This window comes from Doryrhamphus excisus, linkage group LG3 (genome assembly GCF_037039965.1).
Source record: "Doryrhamphus excisus strain RoL-2023G ecotype Guam linkage group LG3, RoL_Dexc_Guam_v1.1, whole genome shotgun sequence".
NCBI lineage: Eukaryota > Metazoa > Chordata > Actinopteri > Syngnathiformes > Syngnathidae > Doryrhamphus > Doryrhamphus excisus.
Genome location: NC_136359.1, coordinates 2,802,879 through 2,828,073, shown reverse-complemented (window position 1 = coordinate 2,828,073; position 25,195 = coordinate 2,802,879). Strand labels below are relative to the sequence as shown.

The 25,195-nt window shown below is 38.9% G+C and overlaps 4 protein-coding genes across 4 annotated transcripts in view; 2 read left to right on the top strand and 2 right to left on the bottom strand.

Moving 5' to 3' along the window:
• Positions 1-25,195, bottom strand: part of LOC131128114 (uncharacterized) — a 101,349-nt gene that overhangs the window by 38,934 nt on the left and 37,220 nt on the right. The gene's annotated exons all lie outside the window — the stretch shown is intronic.
• On the top strand, positions 67-8,555 carry dpp7 (dipeptidyl-peptidase 7). Its single transcript, XM_058070515.2, has 13 exons — positions 67-443; positions 1,848-1,971; positions 2,058-2,197; positions 3,425-3,588; positions 4,414-4,549; positions 5,029-5,110; positions 5,296-5,462; positions 6,244-6,304; positions 6,415-6,533; positions 7,090-7,246; positions 7,596-7,660; positions 7,735-7,805; positions 7,891-8,555. The coding sequence occupies exons 1-13, from the start codon at positions 351-353 to the stop codon at positions 8,006-8,008; spliced, it is 1,497 nt and encodes a 498-aa protein (XP_057926498.2). The 5' UTR covers positions 67-350; the 3' UTR covers positions 8,009-8,555.
• LOC131128108 (uncharacterized) lies at positions 9,003-16,181 on the top strand. Its single transcript, XM_078789255.1, has 4 exons — positions 9,003-9,462; positions 9,957-11,284; positions 12,448-12,529; positions 14,264-16,181. Exons 1-4 carry the CDS (start codon positions 9,366-9,368, stop codon positions 15,823-15,825), a joined length of 3,069 nt encoding a protein of 1,022 aa, XP_078645381.1. The 5' UTR covers positions 9,003-9,365; the 3' UTR covers positions 15,826-16,181.
• LOC131128124 (uncharacterized) lies at positions 18,753-24,979 on the bottom strand. Its single transcript, XM_078789254.1, has 5 exons — positions 24,712-24,979; positions 23,015-24,139; positions 22,315-22,334; positions 21,879-22,089; positions 18,753-20,743 (listed from the first exon to the last, which is right to left on the bottom strand). The coding sequence occupies exons 1-5, from the start codon at positions 24,791-24,793 to the stop codon at positions 19,605-19,607; spliced, it is 2,577 nt and encodes an 858-aa protein (XP_078645380.1). The 5' UTR covers positions 24,794-24,979; the 3' UTR covers positions 18,753-19,604.

The following is a 25,195-nucleotide window of genomic DNA, read 5'->3' as shown; positions in this document are numbered from 1 at the left end:
TCCTACTGGAGGGCCTGCAAAATAAGTTTGGGAACCTGTGAAATCGTGTATCATAAATCATGTTGGACAAGGTGTTTTTTCCAGAATTAGCTTTATTCTTCATCTATCATGCATGTTACCACATTTTTTCATTTTTATAAGGCGTTTTGTTGACTAGTGATTGAAACATTGAGACAATCAATTCCACCGGAAGCGTCCCCGGTGTTTTATTTTGGAAATCAATGCCATCGGAAAAGTTAAGGTATTTTATTTTGGCATTTCCTGTACTGGTAGTGGAGGCGGGCTGAGCGTGTTGGCTGCACCGGAAGTGACTTTCACAGTGGAGGACTTGGTATCGTCGTTTTTTTAACATGACTGACAAGAAGTTGACTTTATTAACAATAATATTATTCAACTTTGTATCCACCGAACATGTACAAGCTTTGCCGCAAAGCCGATTTGAGGTGAGTGAGTTTTATTTTATATTTTGTATTCATTGGCGCACTCATGGGGTATATGGGATATATATCATGTGACTGCCTGCTAAACAATCGCTAAATGATAGATAACAGGTTATGTTGTTCACGTTCGATTATTTCTTCAACTCTTCCCACGCATTGTAATTCTGCTTTTGCTGTCTTTATTGTCATTTTGTCATTCAAACCAAAAACACCATAAAACGTAAACCATAAAACGCATGCAAAGCAAAAATAATCACGTGAAATCACGTGAAATAATGCAGGATGAAAAACAGCAAAAGCTATCAAGAAGCAAACCCCAAAAAAACCCAATGAACTGCATATATATTATTTATTTTCAATGTTTTTCAATTTTACTTATACTTTGTTATACTTATCACCATATATTGTGTGCTGTTTGTGTCAATGACTAATGTAGCTTGAATAAATGCAAACATATTTACATGAATTGATCTTCATTATTTACTTAACACATCATTTGACAATTTTGGCCAGTATTTCAGAAACAGATATTGTTCAAGACTCTTCTTCCTTGTATTTTGTCGTCTTGGTATATTGTTTACGTTCCTTACTCAACCCATAACATTAAAAAAAATACATACAATGGTGCAACAACATTATGTATGTCTATTTTGTATAGCGGTGACCACTAGGTGGCAGTGATGATGTGTATTGTGGCGGCTTTTGTCTTTGTGACAATTGCGTACTTAATACTAATACTAACTAAGTCTTTGGTCACTTTGCAGATGTCATTTATATACAAGTTGGACAGTTTTGGTCTCAGTTAAAAAAAATTGACATCATTTCGCTCTCGGACAGCAGTTTTCTAAACGTTTCATTTCTATTTTGAGAGAACTACCTCAAGTTCATATTCATAGGTAGAAAATAAGATTGGGATATTAACTCATTCAACCCCAGCCATTTTACCACAGGCCATTTTGGATGATTTTGATAGATTTTTCAAGGCACACAGAGTATTATCTTGTATAGACACGGTAAAAGATTAGAAAGTGTGTTTCTACATTTTTATGTTCTTTACTAACCAGCGGTAGAACATGGCTAGGTTTCAGGAAAATATCAGCTCCTAACAAAAATAGGGAGGGGAAAAAAGGCTTTTTGTTAAAAATTAAATTTCACTTTGACACAAATTACACCATGTATACTTCATCTAAACAACAATGCCACAACATAAACATAAAAGTAAGCATTTTTTACAGATATAACTCCATGAACTAGTCAGCCAGATAATTGTAACTGAGGCACTGTTTGGTTTAGGAGTTTGAGTCCAACTTGAATGTGACGATGTTGAAAATGAGAGTTAAAAGCAAAACAACATGAAAGTGATGGTTGAAGTTCATGCAACCCACTGATGTGATGTGCTTCTAATAGACAGGAATACATGGATCCCAGCCACGGGCCACTTTCAAAGAGAAGTATTTTCTACAGAGTCTTGACCACTTCAACTTCAACGCCATGGGGAATGGGACCTTCCTGCAGCGATACTTAATCACTGGTGAATCGAGTGGCACTTTTTATGTTGCAACAACCAAGACAAGGTTTATGTGACATTGTCTTTTTTTTCCTCTCTTCCCCGTGTAGATGAGTATTGGAAGACTGGATATGGTCCCATTTTTTTCTACACTGGAAATGAAGGGGATATCTGGGAGTTTGCCCTTAACACGGGATTTCTTATCGAATTGGCCGCTCAGCAGGATGCCCTGGTCGTATTTGCTGAACATGTAATGCAACATGTAACATGTAACATGTGTTATGTCTTTGTTTGGTGAAATGTACAACTATGTTTACAAGCACAAAAACATTTGTTATTGTACTAATTTAGTTGAAAGCAGCTTTTTAGAAGGTATTTAAAGGAATAGTTTACATAATGGGCCTCAAACTCAATTTACTTGGGGGCCACTGGAGCTGGGGTCTGGGTGAGACTGGGTCGCATCAGGTTTTCCAAAAAAAACAAAAAAAAACGCATTTATTAAAAACAAAAAAATTTAAAAAACTTCGCTTTGGTTCCAATTTTCTACAAGAAAAGCTCTGATAAAATATTCCACTGTTCTCAAATATCTTAATTTTTATTTTTCTACACAAAATAAGATGAAAAATAATTAAATAAATAAATATAATAATAATAATAATAAAACAGCAAATAATAAAAACTTAAGAAACCACATATAGTTGATGGGTAGACAATTTTTTCAGATTAAAATGAACAAAGCATTATTAGAGCCCTGTAGACATGACAAAACACGACTATAGTCACATTTATACTTTTTTTATTTACAACATATTGCGCAACTGCAGGGTCTTGAGACACATGCTAACTCGCAAACTAGAGAGCTAGCGACCTAAACGGTAGCCTTCAAGTTATTTCCTTTAAACTTAAATAGCCAAAAACTTACCACTTCCACACGGATAGGGAGGATAACTATTAACAGTTATTTAACCTTTAACATGACCATGAATCAAACGTAATAATTTTTTCTGGGTACATGATACCATACAGCATCCATATCAAACTTGCGCGGGCCGCACAAACATTAAACTTTCCTGCGGTGTCCTGCGGGCCACATTTGGCCCGCGGGCCGCATGTTTGAGACCCCTGGTTTCGATGTTTTGGACATGAAGTTGTATGATATCCCCGTCAGCAGTGAAGTGCATCGACTGTGACTTTCCCCGCACTTTGTCATGTTAGCTGAGTTGTGTAGAGGAAAGTAGTTCCGGTTGACAGTTGTCTTCTTTCAATATGCGTGCTATGATTGTGTTGTCCACCTTTCACCCAAAGTCAGCTGGGATAGGCTCCACTTCCCCATGACCTTGAACAGGATAAGCGGCAGAAAATGAATGGACAGATCCAGTTTTTGTTAAATCTTGACCTCTGCAATGAAGTACTTATTTGTAGCACTGACACATGTTACTTTCACCCTCATTGAGTTTGAATTTTCGTCTTTTCACAGAGGTACTACGGCAAGTCTCTCCCTTTCGGCAACAACTCCTTCAACCTCGACAAGGTCGGCCTGTTGACAGTGGAACAGGCAATCGCCGATTATGCCGTCATGATCAGTATGTTGAAACACGAACTGGCAGCCACAGATTGCCCTGTCATCGTGTTTGGTGGGAGGTAAGACGCATGGTGGTACATCTCCATCGATGTGGTTTGTCTGCTTTTGCTTGACGCCTGCTATTGTGCTTCTCCCTCTTAGCTAATTTCATGTTCATAGGGTCCAAATTCCAATCCACTAAAATGCCTTACAGGAAGCGACGTGACAATTTGAATCATTTGCACATTCTCCACACAGAACATACCTCCGTGACCATCCTTCAAAATAAGAGTGCCGTTTGCCCCACGTCTGTATAAACAAAACAAGAGTATCTTAAAAAAAAATATGTTCCATATGCAGTTGGAATGGCATGGGTGACTACATCTTCATCACAAGCATTCATCATAAGTCTGACATCCCATTCGAAAAGTTAGGGGTCGGAGCTTTGCTCTGCTGAATTTAATCCACATAATTTAAATATAAATGTAATATACATTTTATATTGTTTTATATTGTCGTATTGTGGATACATCCCAGAAATATTGTATAAAAATGTACTTGTCTAACACTCATTTTTTTAATAGTAGTAGAATATTTAGTCGCACTTTAAATTGTGTTATTATTAAAATACTTTAGATTTAGATTGTCGCATTTACTACTGTATTTCAAAGTAAATTCACTCTTCTAATTTGCAATTTATGACGTCACCATACTCAGAAATGATCAGATCTCTGTCTCCACGATCAAGCTCATCTCCATCATAATCATCTACATCGTGAACACCGCTGCTGCCTTCACCGCATTCTGACACAGCTGTCCCTATTTTTGTTTTATTTATCTATTTCACTTTATATATTTGCTTTCAAAGTTGACGTTCCCATGCATTTCTTTCCTTCTGTCCCCAGTTATGGCGGCATGCTGTCTGTCTATATGAGGATGAAGTATCCAAACCTGGTGGCGGGAGCTCTGGCTGCCAGTGCTCCCATTCTGTCAGTTGCTGGACTGGGGGATCCTGCACAGTTCTTCCGAGATGTCACAAGTGTAAGATGGATGGATGTCTGCTTTTTGCTCATTAATATTCCGTCATCCAGGTCATGGGGTTAGCTGGAGCCGATCCCATTTGACTTGAGGCCAGTGGATGGATGGGTACACCTTGGACTTGTTGCCAGTCAGTCACATGAAAGCCATCCCAAATGAAATATGTGTTCATGTTTCACATATGGATTGTGAATGATGGGTAAAATTCCCAAAAAGCGATACAGCATCTCCAAAGTGGTGTTCATGACATGGGCAAGACATGCGATCGACCTTCCAAATTGATGCGTTTTCATTTTAGGGCACCCAAAATGCTGCTGCTGTGTGTATGAAAGGCAGAAACAATCAAATATTAACGTAGACTGGAATTTCACTTTTTTCAGAATATGAAATTGTAATTTCTTTACTGTATTTTAATCATATGTGTTGAACTGTGTCCTGACTGTAAATGTTTCATACTTTCCTTTTGTTTTCTCTTAAAACAGGATTTTGAGAGCATTGTTCCTGAATGCAGGGATGCTGTAAAAGGAGCTTTCCATCAGCTAAAGGAATTAGGTGAATTGCAAGGTAAATGCTTGTTTTTTCCCCACGCCTACTCCAGTAAATAAGGTTCAAGTAGTAGTTTTCAAAGTGTGAGGTGGAGGAACACGAAGCTCACACCCACTTTTAAGACTCCTAGTTGAAACAATTGAACGTGGTGGTTATGTCTAAATATGAAACCAAACATCATTTTCTCTTGTTTACTTTGTTAGATTACTTGAAAATTCAGTCGGCATTCACCCTGTGTAAGCGTCCATCATCTGATCAGGACATCCAGCAGCTAAATGGGCTGCTTAGGAACGCATTCACGCTGATGGCCATGTTGGATTATCCTTACAGCACTCACTTCATGGGCGACATGCCTGCCAACCCTGTCAAGGTATGATATGCATTTTGTTTGCTGGAGTCGCTTTTTTAATGTTAAAGTAGCGGAGGTGTCATTTGATTGTGTGTATACAGTAAAATTGAAAATAGCCCCCCCCGCCTCAGAAAAATAATAAGCAAATAAATAAAAATACTACTAATAATAATTACAATAATAATTAGGAATAAATAGACTGACATTTTTTTCATAAATCCACCAATGAACCTATAAAGAATAAATAATAATAATAATAATAACAGCCATAACCTCATTGATGGCTGAACCAAAAACTAAAACTGGGGTTCCCTACTGATAATAATAATTACAATAATAATAATTAGGAATAAATAGACTGACATTTTTTTTTTCATAAATCCACCAATGAACCTATAAAGAATAAATAATAATAATAATAACAGCCATAACCTCATTGATGGCTGAACCAAAAACTAATACTGGGCTTCCCTACTGATAATAATAATTAGGAATAAATAGACTGACATTTTTTTTCATAAATCCACCAATGAACCTATAAAGAATAAATAATAATAATAACAGCCATAACCTCATTGATGGCTGAACCAAAAACTAAAACTGGGCTTCCCTACAGAGACCCATACCCAGAAAAGCAGATGAATGGAATAGAATGAAATGGAAAAAATAAATTTAAATAATCAATAAATAAAAGGAGGTCAACTGCATACACACTACCAGTCTCACATTTACACATAAGTGTGTAACTAAATCAAACATATTAAATAAGTATATTTTCTATAACACTTTTGATTATTGGCAGGTTGCTTGTGACACCATGCTTCGTGGAGCTGACCTATTGGCCAACTTGAGAGATAGTGCAGGTACACTGAATATGAAATTTTTTCATAGATTGTTATGTGATTGAAGTGGTATTACATCATGTTGTGAACACTAAGTTTTTTTTCACCATTTTTGATGGTGAATTCAACAGGGATTGTGTATAACTCCAGCGGCTCGCTGACTTGTTTCGATTTGAACAAGTTGTTTGTTCAATGTGCTGATCCCACTGGCTGTGGACTTGGTTTTAACAGCCTGGCCTGGGACTACCAGGTATTTCCTTCCATCAATACAAACACGTACACACAATGTATAGCTTTGGATCGCACACACAGATTTCCACTCATTAGACTCATTAAAAATGCATTATTATCATTTTTGTTGTTGTATTATGATGCACAGACTGTAGTCCTAAGAAAACTTTATACATTCATTCATTCATTTTCTATCGCTTCGGGTCATGGGGGAGTGCTGGAGGGGGGGTCCACCCTGGACTGGTGGCCAGCCAATCACAGGGCACATATAGACAAACAACCATTCACACTCACATTCATACCTATGGACAATTTGGAGTCGCTAATTAACGTAGCATTTTTTTGGAATGTGGGAGGAAACCGGAGTACCCGGAGAAAACCCACGCATGCACGGGGAGAACATGCAAACTCCACACAGAGATGGCCGAGGGTGAAAAAAATTAAATATATTAAGTAATTTAATAATTGTTCTTCTGTTTGCAACCAACGTTACCTAGAAAATGAGTGTTGAAAGTCCAGTTTCTTTTCAGTTGCTTCATCCTTCTAACATTTGCTGTCCTTTGCTGTCCTCGCAGGCGTGCACGGAAATAAATCTCTGTTATGAGAGCAATAACATGACAGACATGTTTCCTGCGATGAACTTTACAGAGAAAGAACGCATGGAATACTGCTCCAAACGCTGGGGTGTGATCCCGCGACCCGACTGGCTAAAAATTCAGTTTTGGGGCAATGGTGAGAGCTGCAAGATACGGACAAAATGTCTGTTTTAGTGCTGTCAAGAGATTTAAAAAATAGATTAATTATGATCTGTAATTAACTGACCTAAATATGTTTTAATCTCACCTAAAGTTGCTGCGAAAACCTCTCACTTGAGATATTATTTAAATGAATGCTATTATTTTATTCATTGGCATATCAAAAGACTGATATATAACATAAATGTGACTTAATAAAGTCATTTATTGTGTTTAACAGACTAAAAAATAACACACTAAATATGACTTAGATTATTTGAAACGAATGTTTTAATTTAATACGTCACCCCCTGCATACATGTGATGTGGTCTCGGTTTTTCTTTAGCTCTTTCCACAGCCAGCAACATCATTTTCTCCAACGGAGATCTGGACCCATGGGCAAACGGAGGGGTAAATGATTTTTTAAAAATACACGACTTGAATGGATTCTTAAAAATTAGCTTTCCATGTGTTTCTTTCCAAAGGTGCGTACGTCGTTGAGTTCATCGCTGGTAGCTATCAACATTCCTGGGGGAGCCCATCATTTAGATTTAAGGTATGGCAAACTTTCTGAATGTTTTAATTATTCATTTCAAAGTCATCCATCAAAATGTAAAGTGCTTTTTTTTCGATAATCATAGAGGGTCCAATGATGCTGATCCGCCGTCGGTAATCAAAGCCAGGAGGACTGAGGCAGACCTCATCACACGGTGGGTGCAGACCGAGAGGACAATGACAACCAAACAACATTTGTTGTGATACGCTGACGTTGACGTTGACGTTGATGTGTGATTCTGAAATTCAAAACCAGTTTGACATCAGGGATAAATAAAACTAAAAACAGGCTTTCTAAATTGGATACTAAGCTAATCTAATGACTGGAAAAACAACAAAAATGAATTGTAATTTCTGCCACACTGAAAAGTCAGTAAATAACTGTAAAGAAAGAATATAAGTCTTGAACTACACAGCATAGGAAGCATGTGGTTATGTTCAGTTGGAGCTGGCGAGGTGCTGCCATCTGATGATCTTTGTGGTCTTCGGAGTCCTGTACTGTAGGAGCCATTTATGCTGCCTTTGGGTTTTATGCACCGGGGTTGTTTTGGTAGTAATCTAACCACTGGTGGCGGTATGGAGGTGTTGGGTATAAAGGGACGGAAGTGCATGGATTTGGGTTTTTACCATTCAAGCACACGATTGCACTTTTCCTTATTCACCCTTATTAGATAAATTTGTTATCATATTCGCCACTTTGGATACATTTTACATTTTTTTGTTGACTTGTACACAATAAAGAATGTTAATCCCAACGTGATCATCTGATCGAGGGTGGACTTGAACTCCTAAAGGTCTCCTAGTTGTGAGGTCTGCGCACTAACCACTCTATCACTATGCAGCCCTTAAATGAAGAATATAATAATGGTAAATTAAAACAAAACCTAACTTCATATCCAAACATCTTAATGCCAAAATCTCCATAAAAAAGGCAATTAAAAAAAACACAGTTGTACAAATGGGATAAAAGCTAGAACTAATAAAGTAGTTAATATAATTATGGTGTAGAAATACACAAAGACTAAAAGACCGCTCTTTTCTTTCCAGTAGCACATAATCACAAAATAATAATAATAAATTACAATAATAATAATAAAACACATCTGGCGCTATTATTTACTGTCTGGTCTCCCAATTTGTTTCTCTGCGGACTTGACAGCTTATGCAAGAAGCGGGAGGGTGTGACCACGTGACAAAACCAGGAAGTGTTACGAAGAATTCACATCAATTCACATCCCTCTCCCCGCGACTGGAGGACTCTCATAAGGACCCAGCCTTCGTAGGCCGCATAGACTGGGTCCTTTGAAGGATACAACCCCGAATTGAATTACAAATGTTTAGAAAGAGCTGCTGACCGGATATGGACTATAGTGATCGGGAAGTGACAGCAACCAAGGAGACTGGCGAACGACTGTTTTTACCTTTTACATTTTACATTAAAAACAGTGTAGATTCGCAACGAATAGCTCAAATGTTCGTTTTTTCTAAAGTCCACTAAACATAAATTGGATTTGGAGTACTGGAGCGCTATCTGAAGTGAAGTTTAAAGACATGATGGAAGATGAACCTTCCTAAGATGGCGACGTCCAGTCAGAGAGAAAGTGGAAGAGCATCAGCGTCATCTGCCAGCAAATCATCAATGGAGAAAAGGGTCAAAGGTGAGTGAGATTAAGTTCACAAGAACGTTTTTGAGGCTATCTTGAACCCTGAAAAATGTTGTTCAGGATAATTCGTCTCAGGCTAGGTTTTTTTTAATATTATTTTTACAATAACGTTGATCAGCGTTATAAAGGGATTATCAGGCATACCATACCATGCTTTTTCATGTTTGAGAGATTTCAGATACAATATGAAAAGTTTTTCAAATAAATTGCCTTTGGAGTTTTCCTATATTTTGATTTATGGAAGTAGACATGATGCTGTTTCTCCAGGAGTGGCCGATATATTGCTATTTTTCATTTTAGTGTCATTAATTATGTCAGCATGAGGGGCAGACAGACAATTCATAACCCTGAAATAATATGATATATGATATATGTATCAATTTGGAAATACATAAACAGAAAAGACACTATATTCATTCATAGAAGAAAGTGTGCCATGAGTTCCAGGAGAAACATCTGAAGAAACATGTGTTCTTTTTGTCTTGCAGACGTCCAACAGCTGATTGGTTGTCCCGCTCAGCTACAGTGTGGGAGCTCCACTTTGACGCCAGAGAGTCCACAGCTCCCCCATGTCAAAGAGAAAAAGAAGGAACTCTGGATCACTCATGAGGGAAAGCATCTTCTAGGGATGCAGGAGGATGATCACACCAAGTTGCCACTGACTGCTGTGTCTGTGAAGACCGAAGACCATGACGACAAACCACCTGAGTCCTTTTGTTGGGTTTGTCCTTCATATGCCCCACAGGTGATTGTTTGTCTGCAGGAAGGGAGCTCCATTTTGAAGCAGGAGGACCCACAGACACCCCACATTGAAAAAGAAGAAGAGGAACCCTGGACCACTCAGAAGGGAGAGTGTCTTCTTGGGCCAGAAAGGGTTGATCTCACCATGTTGCCACTGACTGGTGTCTCTGTCAAGACTGAAGACAGCGAAGACACACTTCCCAAGGCCCGAGGGGCGGAGCCTCCCAGTGACAGCTCACCACAACACATGACAACAGAAGCCGATGGAGGCCACTGTGGAGGATCCCAAGCAGACAACCTCTTAGCTCCGCTATCAGATAGTGATGACGTAACATCACACTCTCCTGAGGATGAAGACTGGGATGACACCCAAGAACCTTTGAGCAGCGATACAAACTGGGAAGGTGATATGAGTTTGTACACTGAATCCTCCAAAAAGACGACAGGTAAAAAACAAAAAGTTTGTGATAAAAGATTCTCTGATAGGTTGAGTATGGTATCACACATGAGAGTACACACGGCAGAAAAACCCTTCAGTTGCTCAGTCTGTGCTCAAAGATTTTCTCAAAAGGCACATGTGGTATCGCACATGAGAATGCACACAGGAGAGAAACCCTTTAGTTGCTCAGTTTGTTGTAAAAGATTCTTCCGTAAAGAAGCGATGGTCAGACACACGAGAACACACACAGGAGAAAAACCTTTTATTTGTTCTGATTGTGGACAAAGATTCACTCGAAAGTTAAGTATGGTATCACACATGAGGTCACACACCGGAGAAAAACCTGTTGGTTGTTCTGTTTGTGGGCAAAGATTCTCCCGAAAGTCTGATATGGTGCGACATTTGAGAACGCACACAGGACACAAACCCTTTAGTTGCTCGCTTTGTGATAAAAGATTCATTCAGAAAGGCGACATAGTCAGACACATGAGAACACACACACGAGAAAAACCTTTCGGTTGTTCCGTCTGCGGTCAAAGGTTCTCTCGAAAGTCTACTGTGGTATTGCACAAGAGAACACACACAGGAGAAAAACCTTTTAGTTGCTCGGTTTGTGGTCAAGGATTCTCTCAAAATGCATGAGTTGGTCTGCTGTTCATGGCAGCTTCCTTCCTCATGAACTGGATTATGGACATTAAGGACATTAAGGACATTAAGGACACTGTGTTTCTCTCCCTAGACTGCATGCAAACTGAATTTTATGTGTTGTCAAAAGAGTGTATTATATTGCATATGATTCTTCAGGTTATACCTATTTATACTACTTCCAAGTATCTATATGTATCTATATATATTTATTAGGCTCCAGTAGACCAACTTCTGAACGCTAAAGTGCTCTACTCAGTCAGTCCTTAGCCCGAGTAGTACATTAAAAACCTTCGTAATCCATTTTTCTCCTACTGCTGCTCTAGTCAATAGTTGGCTCTGTGTGCTGCAAAGGTACACACGCTGCAACGCGCTGCAGGGAAAACATGGACTAGATTGTCAGTAGGTGTACTCTAATGGCCAATCGGAATGGACCGGTAATGATGCAATGAAAGGGGGTCTCTACCTTACACCATGAAATAAAGGGAAATTGACAGATTTATGATTATAAATTAATGACAGGTAATGTGAATATTTATTTTAACTCGTATTCTTGTGCTAATATATAAAATTTGTCTAATTTTTTTGTAAAAAAAAAACTAAAAAATATCAAATTATATGAATCACTGAAGTTGATATTCAAAAATAGAAAAGCACTGAAAACCTTTTAATACACTGGAGAACGTTCTAAAAACAATTCATACGAAGAACAAGCTTAAGTGACATGTTTTCTATTTTTATTTTGTTGTTCTTATTTTCAAGCGATATCCCGGCACATTCCTTTCTTTCCTTATTTATTTATTTTTATAATTGCACTTTTATGTTCCTGTAATTCTGCTTATATTGTTATTGTTTTGTACAATTGAAGCTTGTAATAAAATATTAAAAAAATAAAAAAACCTTTCCATATATTAGCGACTTCCGGGCTGCCTTCGACCCTCGTGAGGTTAAGCGGCATACTCGGTCTCATTGCTCCGAAGCAATGTTCTGATAGCTTCGACATTTCGGGCTCATTTTACCATTTCTAATAACAACAAATGCATCAAGTGCTCTTTTTTTAAAACCCACGAAGGAACGACGGAAGTGAGCGAGGAGGTCTTTTTCCGAGGTGAACACAGAAGACGCCATAGAAGATGAACCACTGCTATGCTAAGATGGCGGCGTCCAGTCAAAGAGAAGGAGGAAGAGAATCAGCGCCGGAGAAAACGGAGAAAAAGCCCCAAAGTGCAGATAACGGTGAGCGAGTTGAGGTTTCTAACAACGTGTCTTAAACCATAAAAACTGTTGAAGTGAGTAGAAATTAGCTGAGCGATTGTAACAACAAAAAGAAGCCGCCATGATTGTTAGCTTAAACGAAGGCAGCGGGGTTCCAGTCAAACTACAATAAATAGAAAAGTCACATATTTGTTGTTGTGACGGTGGACATAAAGGGACCGTATGCCATCAAATTACATTAATTGAAAATCCAAAATATATAAAAAAAAAAATGCTTTTACTGATGTTTCATGAGTCAAGAGACATTACCAATTGATTTAGCATAATGCAGTTATAGATTTGACAACAGAGGGACACTCATACATAGATTTTAGCATTAAACTTCATTTAACAGAGCAGTATAACAATATTTGTGTTTAATATTTAACAGGAGTATGTCAACAAACTGTAATTAATTAGTATGTGATATAGTGAAGTAGAAGTGTTAACAGAGTGTGTTCAATATAATTACATATCAGAAGTGTTTAGTGATTTAGTAATCATATACGTAATAAAATCAAAATAAGTTATCTATAAAGTCAATTATTACAAGTAGCCTGTAGGAATAATGCGCTATTATCTGTTGTAACAAAATAAAAAGAGCAAATGTTGAGTCAAAGGTCATGCAAGAATAGTGTAAGCACACTGATGATACAAAAACAACAACAAACGGCATTATGCTAACTCTTGGTACATGTCCCTTGATTCACGAGATCCACCCTGGCTACATGGCACGTCACGGATGCGGGGAGCGTACCCTGCACAGACCGCTTGGGCGGACATCTTAGTAGCACCCACTGATGTTCAATGAGTACAATGCGTGCTTTCACTTTTACTGTAAGTTACCACATAGCAGAAAAGTAGCTACATTTGTTGCTAGTTGCTTTTGACAAAAATGTCGCTATGCCAGAAAAGTAGTGATACACGTTGGTGTTAGCACCTACTATAACTATATTACTGTAGCTTGGTTAATACGCAGGTTATGTTATGTAAATGGAACATAGTTGGCGTTTTGGGAGGGTTTTTTTTAAAGGTGTGTCTTCACATAACAATTGTGGATGATGTGCAGAATTTGTAAAAAACACAAAAAAAACCACAGAGCCAACTATTGACTAGAGCAGCAGTAGGAGAAAAAAAAGTCGAGCTTTCCTATCGGTGTGCAATATCGATTCTTGGCAGAACTGACGGTTTGAGGCAGTAATGTGGTGTCTGAAGACGACAAAATTGAGCAGTCAGCACCAAATGTCTGCTGTTTTTATAAAAAAAAATGGCTTCAGGAAGCATAAGGAAAGCACATTAACTCAGCTGACTGTTAAGCCATGTAGTAGGAGTCACGTGTGAAGACGAATAAATGCGGAACTGTTATAAAGTCACAAAAAACATGAAGTATTGTCAGGATTAAAAGTATCTTTTTCTGTTGGTTGCACTTCTGAAAAAGCAAAAAAAAAACCAAAACACTGCTCTTCTTTGTTTTGTGCACTCTACTTTCCAAACTCAAACACTATTCCAATGTGACCAAAATGCAAAACAATGGTGATGTAATGATCAAAAGAAAAAGAAAGTTGTCCTTTGGACCCCGCCTCTCGCCCCCAGACAGCTGGGGTAGGCTCCAGCACCCCTGCAACCCTCATGAGGATAAGCGGCAGAAAATTAATGAATGAATGTAAAAAGTAACTATCAATATGTAAATAATATAAATAGAATTGTGTCCTGCAGACATCAAGCAGCTGATTGGTCACCAAGAAGAAAGTCCCCCTCTTCCAAAGGGGCGGAGCTTCACTTGGAAGCAGGAGGACGGACAAACCCCCCACGTTAAAGAGGAAGAGGAAAAACCTTGGATCACCCAGGAGAGAGAGTGTCTTCTAGAGCCAGAGGAGCCTGATCTCGGCAAGTTGCCACTGACTGGTGTCTCTGTGAAGACCGAAGACCATGAAAACGTTAAAGAGGAAGAGGACGAAGTCTGGATCACTCAGGAGGGAGAGTGTCTTCTTGGGACAGACGGGGCCGATTTCACCAAGCTGCCGCTGACTGTTGTCTGTGTGAAGACCGAAGACCATGAAGACGAACCACCTGAGTCCTCACAGCTTCATCACAGTCCAAGTGAGGAGAACACCACACCACAAGACATGACAACAGAAGCTGATGGAGACCACTGTGGAGGAGACAACCTCTTAGCTCCGCTATCAGATAGCGATGACGCAACATCACACTCTCCTGAGGAGGAAGACTGGGATAACACCCAAGAACCTTTGAGCAGCGATACAGACTGTGAAGGTGATATGAGGACTCAAACTGGCGACAAATGCTCTGAAAAGACGACAGGGACGAACCATTTCACCTGCCCAGTTTGTGCTAAGACGTTTCCTTATAAGCGTGAGTTAACTGTACACATGCGACAACACACAGGAGAGAAACCGTTTGATTGTTCTGTTTGTGGTCAAACATTCTCTTATAAGTCAAATATGGTACGACACACGAGGATGCACACGGGAGAAAAACCATTTTGTTGCTCAGTTTGCGGTAAAAGATTCATTCACAAGTCTGATATGGCATCGCACATGAGAAGGCACACTGGAGAAAAACCCTTTAGTTGCTCAGTTTGTGGTAAAAGCTTTTCTCACAACTACAGTTTGACGTATCACATGCTGAAACACATGGGAGATCACGTGCTGCAAAACCGAGGAGAAAAACTGTTTGCTTGTTCCGTTTGTGGTCACAGGTTCTCTCAAAATGGTACTCTCGTATTACACATGAGAACACACACAGGGGAAAGACCTTTTAGTTGCTCCGTTTGTGGTAAAAGATTCTCTCGCCATCAAAATATGGATGTACACATGAGAACGCATACAGGAGAAAAACCTTTTAGTTGTTCTATTTGTGGTCAAAGATTCGCCCTGAAGTCTGTTTTGGTGTCACACACGAGAACGCATACAGGAGAAAAACCTTTTGGTTGCTCTGTTTGCGATCAAAGATTTTCTCAAAAGTCTGCCATGATATCACACATGAGAAGACACACGGAAGAAAAACGTTTTAGTTGCTCCGTTTGTGGCCAAAGATTCTCTCATAAGTCGAGTGTGAAACCACACATGAGAACGCACACCGGAGAAAAACCTTTTAGTTGTTCAGTTTGCGGTCAAAGATTCTCTCAAAATGCGGCGATGGTCATACACATGAGTACACACACTGGAGTCAAACTTTTTAGCTGCTCAGTCTGCGGTAAAGGTTATTGTTATAAGAAAAGGTTGACGACACACATGCAGACACACAATGGAGAATAAACGGTTTGGGCTAAAAGATGCTAAATCACAGAAGTGTAATATCACATGTGAGAAGCTTGCATAGAAAGGTGATCTGCTGTGTTTATGATATCAGATTCCCTGTACATTTTCCTTCAATGGAAGAACAGGGCTTAAGGTTGTGCAGGGGTGTCAAGCGGTAGTGGTTATGTGAGAGGGTGGGGGTTTTGGTATTTATATTGTTTGTATTTGTGACAAAAGGCAATGCAGTGTGTGTTTTTACTTAAGAAGAACTTGATATTTAATATTTTTATACTGCACTCTCAAGTGAGATTATTCATATACAGGGTTAAAAAGGTCCTATTTTAGGACTTTCAAGTGTGTGTGTGTGTGTGTGTGTGTGTATACAATATCAATTTAAAGCCAAGAGTGAATATAGCTGTACCACTAGCCATGTATACATGGACCCAAATATTCCAATTCCATTCGGTTTATTTACCTTTGTATACACCTCATTCCCAAAGAAAAGTGCCAATCCAAATGAATATATAATGGGATTCCCAGGGGTGGAATATTCCTTTCCCCAATCCGATTGAGGTATCTTGAATTTGCTCAAACGGAAAGCTTGCTTTTGCAAATTGGAGCTCCACTTAAATCCTCATAAGGTCCAAATATTAAAATGCATATTGTAGCAATTGGTCTTAAGATTTTTGATCAGGTCTGTACGTTGCCAGATGTTGAATATGTTGCATACGGCTTGTGTTAAAGATTAATAAATATATTTAGAGTAATCTGTTGGCCTGGTCAAATAAAATGTGAGAAGTACAATTAGGTTACACATAAATGAATTAACTGGTGTCATTGTAAACATGTTCATTCAGTTCAAATAAATAAACGAGCTTGGTTCAATTCCAATGGATCAGTAACCATCCATCCATCCGTTTTCTATACCGGCAAGGCAAAAATTGAAGCATTATTGTTACATTAACATCAAATAAGCTGTCACTAAATTTATAAATAAATATTTATAAATAAGTCACTAAATTTATAAATAAATATAAAATAAGCAGGTCACTAAATTTATAAATAAATATTTATAAATAAGTCACTAAATTTATAGATAAATATAAAATAAGCAGGTCACTAAATTTATAAATAAATATTTATAAATAAGTCACTAAATTTATAAATAAATATAAAATAAGAGGTCACTAAATTTATAAATAAATATTTATAAATAAGTCACTAAATTTATAAATAAATATAAAATAAGCAGGTCACTAAATTTATAAATAAATATTTATAAATAAGTCACTAAATTTATAAATAAATATAAAATAAGAGGTCACTAAATTTATAAATAAATATCTATAAATAAGTCACTAAATTTATAAATAAATATAAAATAAGCAGGTCACTAAATTTATAAATAAATATTTATAAATAAGTCACTAAATTTATAGATAAATATAAAATAAGCAGGTCACTAAATTTATAAATAAATATTTATAAATAAGAAGTCACTAAGTTTAGCTTCTATGAAGTCATATATTTTAGATGTGATATCTTATAATTTATTTTAGTTTAATTGAGTTATACCTATTCACTGTACACAGTACATGTATATCTGATTAATAATAAATATAGCAATATCTCATCAATCCATGTTCATTTTAAATTTAAAATAATGTAGCGATTTAAGCCCGCCTTTTTCACTTGAACCACTTCCGGTTTATTGAGATGAGTGCTGCCATTTTTTGTCTCCTCTCTGGGATGCCGAGGGCACAGAAGAGAAAGAGGTCGGCTGCATCCGCTGAAGGGGGGGGGGGGTCGAAACAGAGGTTCCGGCTGTTTGGAACTCACCCTGACAGAATGGGACAAGAGCTGAGGTGGTCCACGTCTTAGAGGGGCTGCCACAGAGGGCCCCGCTTTGGCTGATGATCATCCCAAGACCCACGGCTGAGCAGCTCTCTTCGTCCATTGTTGTGTGAGGAGGGTTAGATTCCTACACGGCCAGGACAGAGGTAAGAACTCGCTAATTGATATTTTTAGTAAGCATTTTTGTGATGAAAATGATGCTTTTGAGAAGCCAAACTCTTTAATTAAATGTCCACAGAAACTAGCTGGAACTACTTTCCTCAGCACCGGAATCCAACCAGAATTCGGCTCAGGACACCAAATGGGGAGTGAGTCGCTGTTGACGGACTTCACTGCTTATGGGCGTGTCATACAACTTCATGCCCCAAAATAATGTAAGTCACACAAGAGCAAAAATGCATAATTAGTTAGAAAAAAAACATACATAAGTCGCATTTTTTGCAGGGTAATTTATTTTCCAAACTACTTGACCAAAACAGACATTACGTCATCTTGGAAGGCAAGTTCTAACAATAATAAAAGAATAAAGAACAGCCTGAATAGGTGTAAGATATGCTAACACAATGCTTATTTAGCTACACAAAAAATAAATATAAACAGAAAAGGTGTCCGGTGTTTATGTAACATAAACAGTTTACATAAACAGCCACTATGCCAGGGTGGGTAAGACCAGACCAATCGTACACAGAACTGACATCTTCATCATTTGAGCTAAACAAGCAGTGACCTCTCTGAGAAAGGGTATTAGCGATAAAAAGCTACTTTTAGCAACGGTGCTAAAAGGCCGACCTCAATTCATACAACACAGATCTAGTCTAAAAGCAACATGCAAAGCTAAGAATGTCGGACATTATGCCAAATTTAAGAGGTTGGACGTCGCTATGACGACCTGTTATGGATGTGGAAACCACAGGCATTTTGCAAGAGTTTGTCGCCAAAAAGATTCAAACATCGATGTTTCACTTTATTAGTGAGGCATGAAAGCAGGACTGTTTTCCCCAGAAAACATATTTTGTAAAGCAAAACATGCGTAGATATGCAATGAAGTTATATGTATTTCTAGTAAAAAAAAACAAAAAAAAAACGCATCTCATCTTTGTGGTATTGGTGAAAAAGTGTATTTAGCATGAATTTCAGTCTTTGGTCTAATAATTGTAAATTTTCTTACTTTCTTTGGGTGTATTTTGCGGATTTTTAAAATAGCAAATAAAGCAGATTTAATAATTATATTTTTTATTATTATTTTTTCTTAATATAATTGTACAGTGTGTACCTACATGTGTATATATATATATATATATATATATATATATATATATATATATATATATATACGATTTTTTTTTAATTGTTTATTTATTTGAAATAAGTGTGTGACTTCATTCCCATATTATTATTAACTTTTTGGCCCAAACTAATTTTCCAAAATGTTTTGGTTTTGTTTCTCATATTACAACATAACAAAAGTCATTACTCTCTCGTGGAATTGCGACTCTTTTCTCTTAATATTTTTGCAAAATTTACACTTTTTTTTCATTTCTGATGTCATTTTCCAACAAATTCAACTCTATACTAGTAAATTGTCATAATTATGAATTTATTCCTAAATTTGATGTTAACTTGAACTTTTTCTACAACTAATTGCTACTAAAATGACATTCTTTTTTCTCATATTATATTCTCATAAAATGTCTTTATAGACTACTTGACTGATTTTTTTAATTTTCTCTATTGTTTTTCATATTTGTTAACTTAGTAGCTTCCTAAATTATTCATTGAGAATGCTGGTTGGTTCAAGCACAATTGCCTAGCAATTAGAATGTTGACCACATGGCCAGAATTCCGGGTTTGTATCACCCTCGGCACGTTCTTGGGACTTATATGAGGATCATAAAACTTTATTGATCTGACAGTCCTTTGGCACCAACTGGACAAGAAATCCTTTATCTGCTGCTGTGTGTCTGCATGTGTACGTTCAAACTGATCTTATGCGAATAACTTTTACCGCAAACTGAGCAGCTAAAAGGTTTTTCTCCAGTGTGTATTCTCAAGTGCGCTACCATATTTGACTTTCGAGAGAATCTTTGACCACAAATGGAACAACTAACATGGCGTTCTTGTGTGTGTATTGTCATGTGCGATACCAGAGCTGAATTGGAACACAATCTGCGACCGCAAACTGAGCAACTAAAAGGTTTTTCTCCTGTGTGTGTTCTCATGTGTACTACCATAGTTGTATTCCGGGAGAAGCTTTGACCGCAAACTGAGCAAGCAAACGGTTTTTCTCCTGTGTGTATTCTCATGTGCAATACCAGGCCGCACCTTTGAGAGAATCTTTGACCGCAAACAGAGCAAGCAAACGGTTTTTCTCCTTTGTGTTTCAGCATGTGATAATTCAAACTGTTCCTGTGAGAAAAGCTTTGGCTGCAAACTGAGCAACTAAAGGGTTTCTCTCCAGTGTGCCTTCTCATGTGGGATACCATAGCTGTATTGCGATTAAATTTTTTACCGCACACTGAGCAACAAAAAGGTTTTTCTCCTGTGTGCACCCGCATGTGTTGTGTCAATTTATACTTTGCGGAAAAGTTTTTAGCGCAAACTGAGCAGCTAACAGGAAACGTCTGTACAGAGCAGTCAGCGGGTTTATTGTCACCTTCCCAGTCTTCATCGCAGTCTTCATCCTCATCAGAGTGTGATGTTGCGTCATCGCTATCTGATAGCGGAGCTAAGAGGTTGTCTGCTTGGGATCCTCCACAGTGGTCTCCATCAGCTTCTGTTGTCATGTGTTGTGGTGAGCTACTGCTGCTGCCTTTGTTCTCCTCACTTGGACTGTGATGAAGCTGCGAGGACTCGGGTGGTTCGTCTTCATGGTCTTCGGTCTTCACAGAGACAACAGTGAGTGGCAACTTGCTGAGATCAGCCTCCTTCGGACTGAGAAGACTCTCTCCCTCCTGAGTGATCCAAAGGTCCTCCTCTTCCTCTTTAACTTGGGGGGGCTGTTGATCCTCCTGCTTCAAAGTGGAGCGCTGCCCCTGGAGCTGAAGACGACATCTTTCTTGATGACCAATCAGCTGCTCCATATCTGCAGGCCACAATTCAGGTATTGAAATCCTCATGTGAAACAAGAACGCATTTCTTTCCCTTTTCTGTGCATTATAACAACAAATGAGTTAACATGAGCTAGCTAACAATGCACATCATTGGGACATCTTAGTGCTATTGGCCGGGGAGAAAGTTAGGACAATTCCAATGCCCCCCCCCCCAACTGTGAAGGGACCCAAAACTGCACACAAAGATGCCCCGATGGAAATTCCAACCCAGGTCTGACTGTGAGGTCAACATGCAAACCACTAGACCACCGTGCGGACCCTCCACCTAAACAGCATAAAAAAAATTGGCTCTCATTACAGGCAAAAAAAAACTGATATCGGTATCTACAGATATCACATTTTTATGACAATAAAAATAATATATATATAATATTTAAAATATTTGTGCTATTTTCCCACTTTTTCTGGGTTTGAGCCACGTTCCACAGATGGCCCCTGCACAACATGTTGGACACCAATGTATGAAAACTGTAGAACATGCATGCGCATTAGTTCAAGGGGACATTAGGCTTTTTACACTTTTCTGAATGTTACAAAGTTGTATAATAAACCTATACAGGTAACCCTATATATGCCATATACAGGGGTCTCCAACCTGTAGCTCCTAGCATCTAGCACCATCCAAGTACCTCTCCAAAAGAGTTTATTTGATTATTATTATTAACTCCTACACTGACAAAATTAGAAAGTGGGGTTTCGGCAGTAGTCTGGAAGTCCTCGGGAGAGCATGTATTGTTTTTTTTATTATGTCATAATGATGTCTGCACATCATTATTGTTTGCTCAAGAGCGTTTATGCTGGTTCTGAATTGCCAACAATTGCTTGACTGTCTTTTTTGGAATCATTTGCCACAAAAATTACATAAATTCTATAAATGTGTAAGTATAAAAACATGTAGTACTAGCTGTTCTTTCAAGACAGTATTGTTAACAAATGCTAGCAGGTGGTGGTGTTTATAGATTTTATCCTTTCGGATATTTTGAGGGAGTTCCATATCCACTTTATTTTTAGTTGGGAACACAAATTGGCACAAATTGATTTCGTCTTATTACTAACTTGTCAGCCCCAATCAGAGTCAACATGGCGATGCTTATTGTTGTTTATTACCTCCGGTCCTCTGCACGTTGACGTAGGGAAGTTTCCCAGCCTTTCTTGCCTGCTCGATGATCAGCAACAGTTTATTCTTCTCCTCCGGATCGTGAGGTGGAATAGCAGCCTTGAAAATGCCTTTTTTCTGCTCTTCCGGCTTCTTTATTTGGCTTTCACATTCCACGTCCGCTGCCTTCGTCGCCATTTTAAGGTAGCAACGTTCCATCTTCTATAAATCCTCAATCTACACTTTAAATAGCTCTCCAAACTCAACTTCCGCTTTCTGGTTCTTACAAAAGACCGATCTTCGATGTGTTCATTGCTAGATTTGATGTGAATCTATAAAACTCTAGCTGAGGGAAAAACACAGCCGTTCAGACCGCCATCTTGGTTCACGAATTGCTTTCTTCTTCTTTTTATTTTAAAGCGTAAAAGGCGCATTACCGCCACCTACTGCATCCCAATGGGATCTATCTGCAGATATCATGATAACAAAAACAGGTAGTAACCAACAATACAACAGCTTCCATGTTTGTTGACAATAACCAAAATCACTTAAGCTCTTACATAAATATTTATAGCATTGGACTGACAAAAATTGGAACAAATATGAGCTATTTTTGTCATTGTTATATTTGTCCAAATAAGGTATATGATAGCAATTACCTTTAATTCCTATTCTCCTATCCAGTCCACCCTGGACTGGTGGCCAGCCAATCACAGGGCACATATAGACAAACAACCATTCACACTCACATTCATACCTATGGACAATTTGGAGTGGCCAATTAACCTAGCATGTTTTTGGAATGTGGGAGGAAACCGGAGTACCCGGAGAAAACCCACGCATGCACAGGGAGAACATGCAAACTCCACACAGAGATGGCCGAGGGTGGAATTGAACCCTGGTCTCCTAGCTGTGAGGTCTGCGCACTAACCACTTGACCGCCGTGCCGCCCGGAATACAATATGACATTTGTAAATCAATGTAATACCACCAGACTGCACGGTGGTCGAGTGGTTAACACGCAGGCTTCACAGCTAGGAGACCTGAGTTCGAACCCACCTCAGCCATCTCTGTGTGGAGTTTGCATGTTCTCCGGGTACTCCGGATCATGACAGTGACCCTTTAACCATAATAGACTCTCAGTGACTTTGGACGTGTCTGTTCAAACAGGACTTTGCATCACTACAATTGGAGCAGGTAAATGGTTTTTCTTCCGAGTGCGTTCTCATGTGTGATACCATAGCTCCCTTTTTAGTGAAGCGTTTCAAACAGATTGAGCAACAGAAAGGTTTTTCTCCTGTGTGTGTTCTCATATGTGAGATCATTTGAACCTTTTGAGTGAAACCTTTACGACAGTAAGAGCAAGTAAAAGGTTTTTCTCCCGTGTGCGTTCTCATGTGGTTTACCAGAGTTACCTTTTGAGTGAAACTTCGACCACATTCAGAGCAGGTAAAAGGTTTTTCTCCTGTGTGTATTCTCATGTGTGATACCACAGTTGCCTTTCGAGTGAAGGTTTTACCACAGTCGGAGCAACTAAAAGGTTTTCCTCCCGTGTGTGTCCTCATGTGATTTACCAAAGTTGCCATTTCAGTGAAACTTTTTCCACATTCAGAGCAAGTACAAGATTTTCCTCCTGTGTGTCTTCTCATGTGATTTACCAAAGTTGCCTTTCGGGTGAAACTTTTATCACACTCCAAGCAACGAAAAGGTGTTCCTCCTGAGTGTGTCCTCATGTGTCGAGTCAAACTAGTCTTCCAAGAAAATCTTTTATCACAAACCGGGCAGTTAAAATGTTGACCTAGTGATTCTTGATTGGAGTCGCTGTCTTCATCCTGAGGAGAGCGTGATGTTACGTCATCGCTATCTGATAGCGGAGCTAAGAGGTTCTCTGCTTGGGATCCTCCACAGTGGTCTCCATCAGCTTCTGTTGTCATGTGTTGTGGCTCCGCCCCTCTGTTCTCCTCACTTGGACTGCGATGAAGCTGCGAGGACTCGGGTGGTTCGTCTTCATGGTCTTCGGTCTTCACAGAGACCACAATCGGTGGCAACCTGGTGAGATCAGCTTCTGCTGGACCCACAAGAAGCTCTTCTTCTTCCTTTTTAACATAGAAGTGATGTAGCTCCTCCTTTTCCTCTTTAATGTGAGGAGGATGTGGCTCCTCCTTTTCCTCTTTAATGTGAGGGGGCTGTGGCTCCTTCTGCTCCAAAGTGGAGTCCCCCCCCTTTGCCTGAGGGTGACGTTCTTCTTGACGATCAATCATCTGTTGGATGTCTGCCGGACACAAACAGGAATTATTATGGAAGCTTATTACAGACAGTAAGAAAAATAATGTTCACCCATTTTCCATGTCTCGAGGGTCGCAGGTATGCTGGAGCCTATCCCAGCTGTCTTTGGGCGACAGGCAGGGTACACTCTGGACTGGTCGCCAGCCAATCACAGGGCACATATAGACAGATATATTTACACATGCACACAGGCATTATTAAGCCCTTTTTGTGATGTTCGGAGTGTCCCTGAATGCATCTCATGTTCTTGTAAAGAGAATGAGAAAGGACGAATAAAGCACAAATCCAAGGAAATACAGCTGGAATAGGTGCAGATTCTGGAAGATCTAAAATGTTTTCTGTGCGGGTTATTGTGTGCAGCTGCTCTATAGGAGTCCGCAACTCAATACAAAGTGCAGTACAAACATGTGGAGCCCCCCCCCCCCCCCCCCCCCAACAGCTGGGTTTGCCGTGGGCCCTCAAATGACTAAATACGCCCCTGGCTGTGACACGTGTCTTTACATAAGCGATTGTTTTGGTCTTCCGGTTTCTTCACTTGTCTTTCTTGAACTAACTTACCGTTATCTGCAGTTAGGGGCTTTTTCTCCGTGGTTGGCGGTGATGATTCTCTTCCTGCTTCTCTTTGACCGGACGTCGCCATGTTAGCATAGCAGCGGTTCGTCTTCTATCTTCACTTCAGATAAAACTCCAATGCTACACACTGTAGGTTTAAGAAAAAAACAATTTCTTGGGGTAATCGTTGTTAAAAAAATAGAATCTATAATCGTTTTATCGTAAACTACCAACAACTAGTCGCCACCGTTGTCTTCTTCTCTTGCTAACTTACTTCTTCTTCTTGGTCGTTTAACCGCGGATGCACTACCGCCACCTTCCGGATTTTAATTATCCGGAGGTCTCAAAATATATGTTAGAATTTCTAAAATCCAACAAAATTATAATAATATATGTTTATTTGTCGACATATTTGGTACATTAATATTTATTATTGATATATTATTGATATAGCCGACAAAAAAGCAGCATAAAAATGCCTGCAGTATTC

Coding starts and splice junctions, on each gene's coding strand:
- dpp7 (XM_058070515.2), top strand. CDS start 351: ATGACTGACAAGAAGTTGACTTTATTAACAATAATATTATTCAACTTT. Junction 5,111..5,295: donor GGAATTAGGTGAATTGCAAG/GTAAATGCTTGT, acceptor TTACTTTGTTAG/ATTACTTGAAAATTCAGTCG. Junction 6,305..6,414: donor CAACTTGAGAGATAGTGCAG/GTACACTGAATA, acceptor TGAATTCAACAG/GGATTGTGTATAACTCCAGC.
- LOC131128108 (XM_078789255.1), top strand. CDS start 9,366: ATGAACCTTCCTAAGATGGCGACGTCCAGTCAGAGAGAAAGTGGAAGA. Junction 11,285..12,447: donor GTCAAGGATTCTCTCAAAAT/GCATGAGTTGGT, acceptor TGCTATGCTAAG/ATGGCGGCGTCCAGTCAAAG. Junction 12,530..14,263: donor GCCCCAAAGTGCAGATAACG/GTGAGCGAGTTG, acceptor TGTGTCCTGCAG/ACATCAAGCAGCTGATTGGT.
- LOC131128124 (XM_078789254.1), bottom strand. CDS start 24,793: ATGGCGACGTCCGGTCAAAGAGAAGCAGGAAGAGAATCATCACCGCCA. Junction 24,140..24,711: donor GCCCCTAACTGCAGATAACG/GTAAGTTAGTTC, acceptor TGTGTCCGGCAG/ACATCCAACAGATGATTGAT. Junction 22,090..22,314: donor ATAGATCCCATTGGGATGCA/GTAGGTGGCGGT, acceptor GAGGATTTATAG/AAGATGGAACGTTGCTACCT.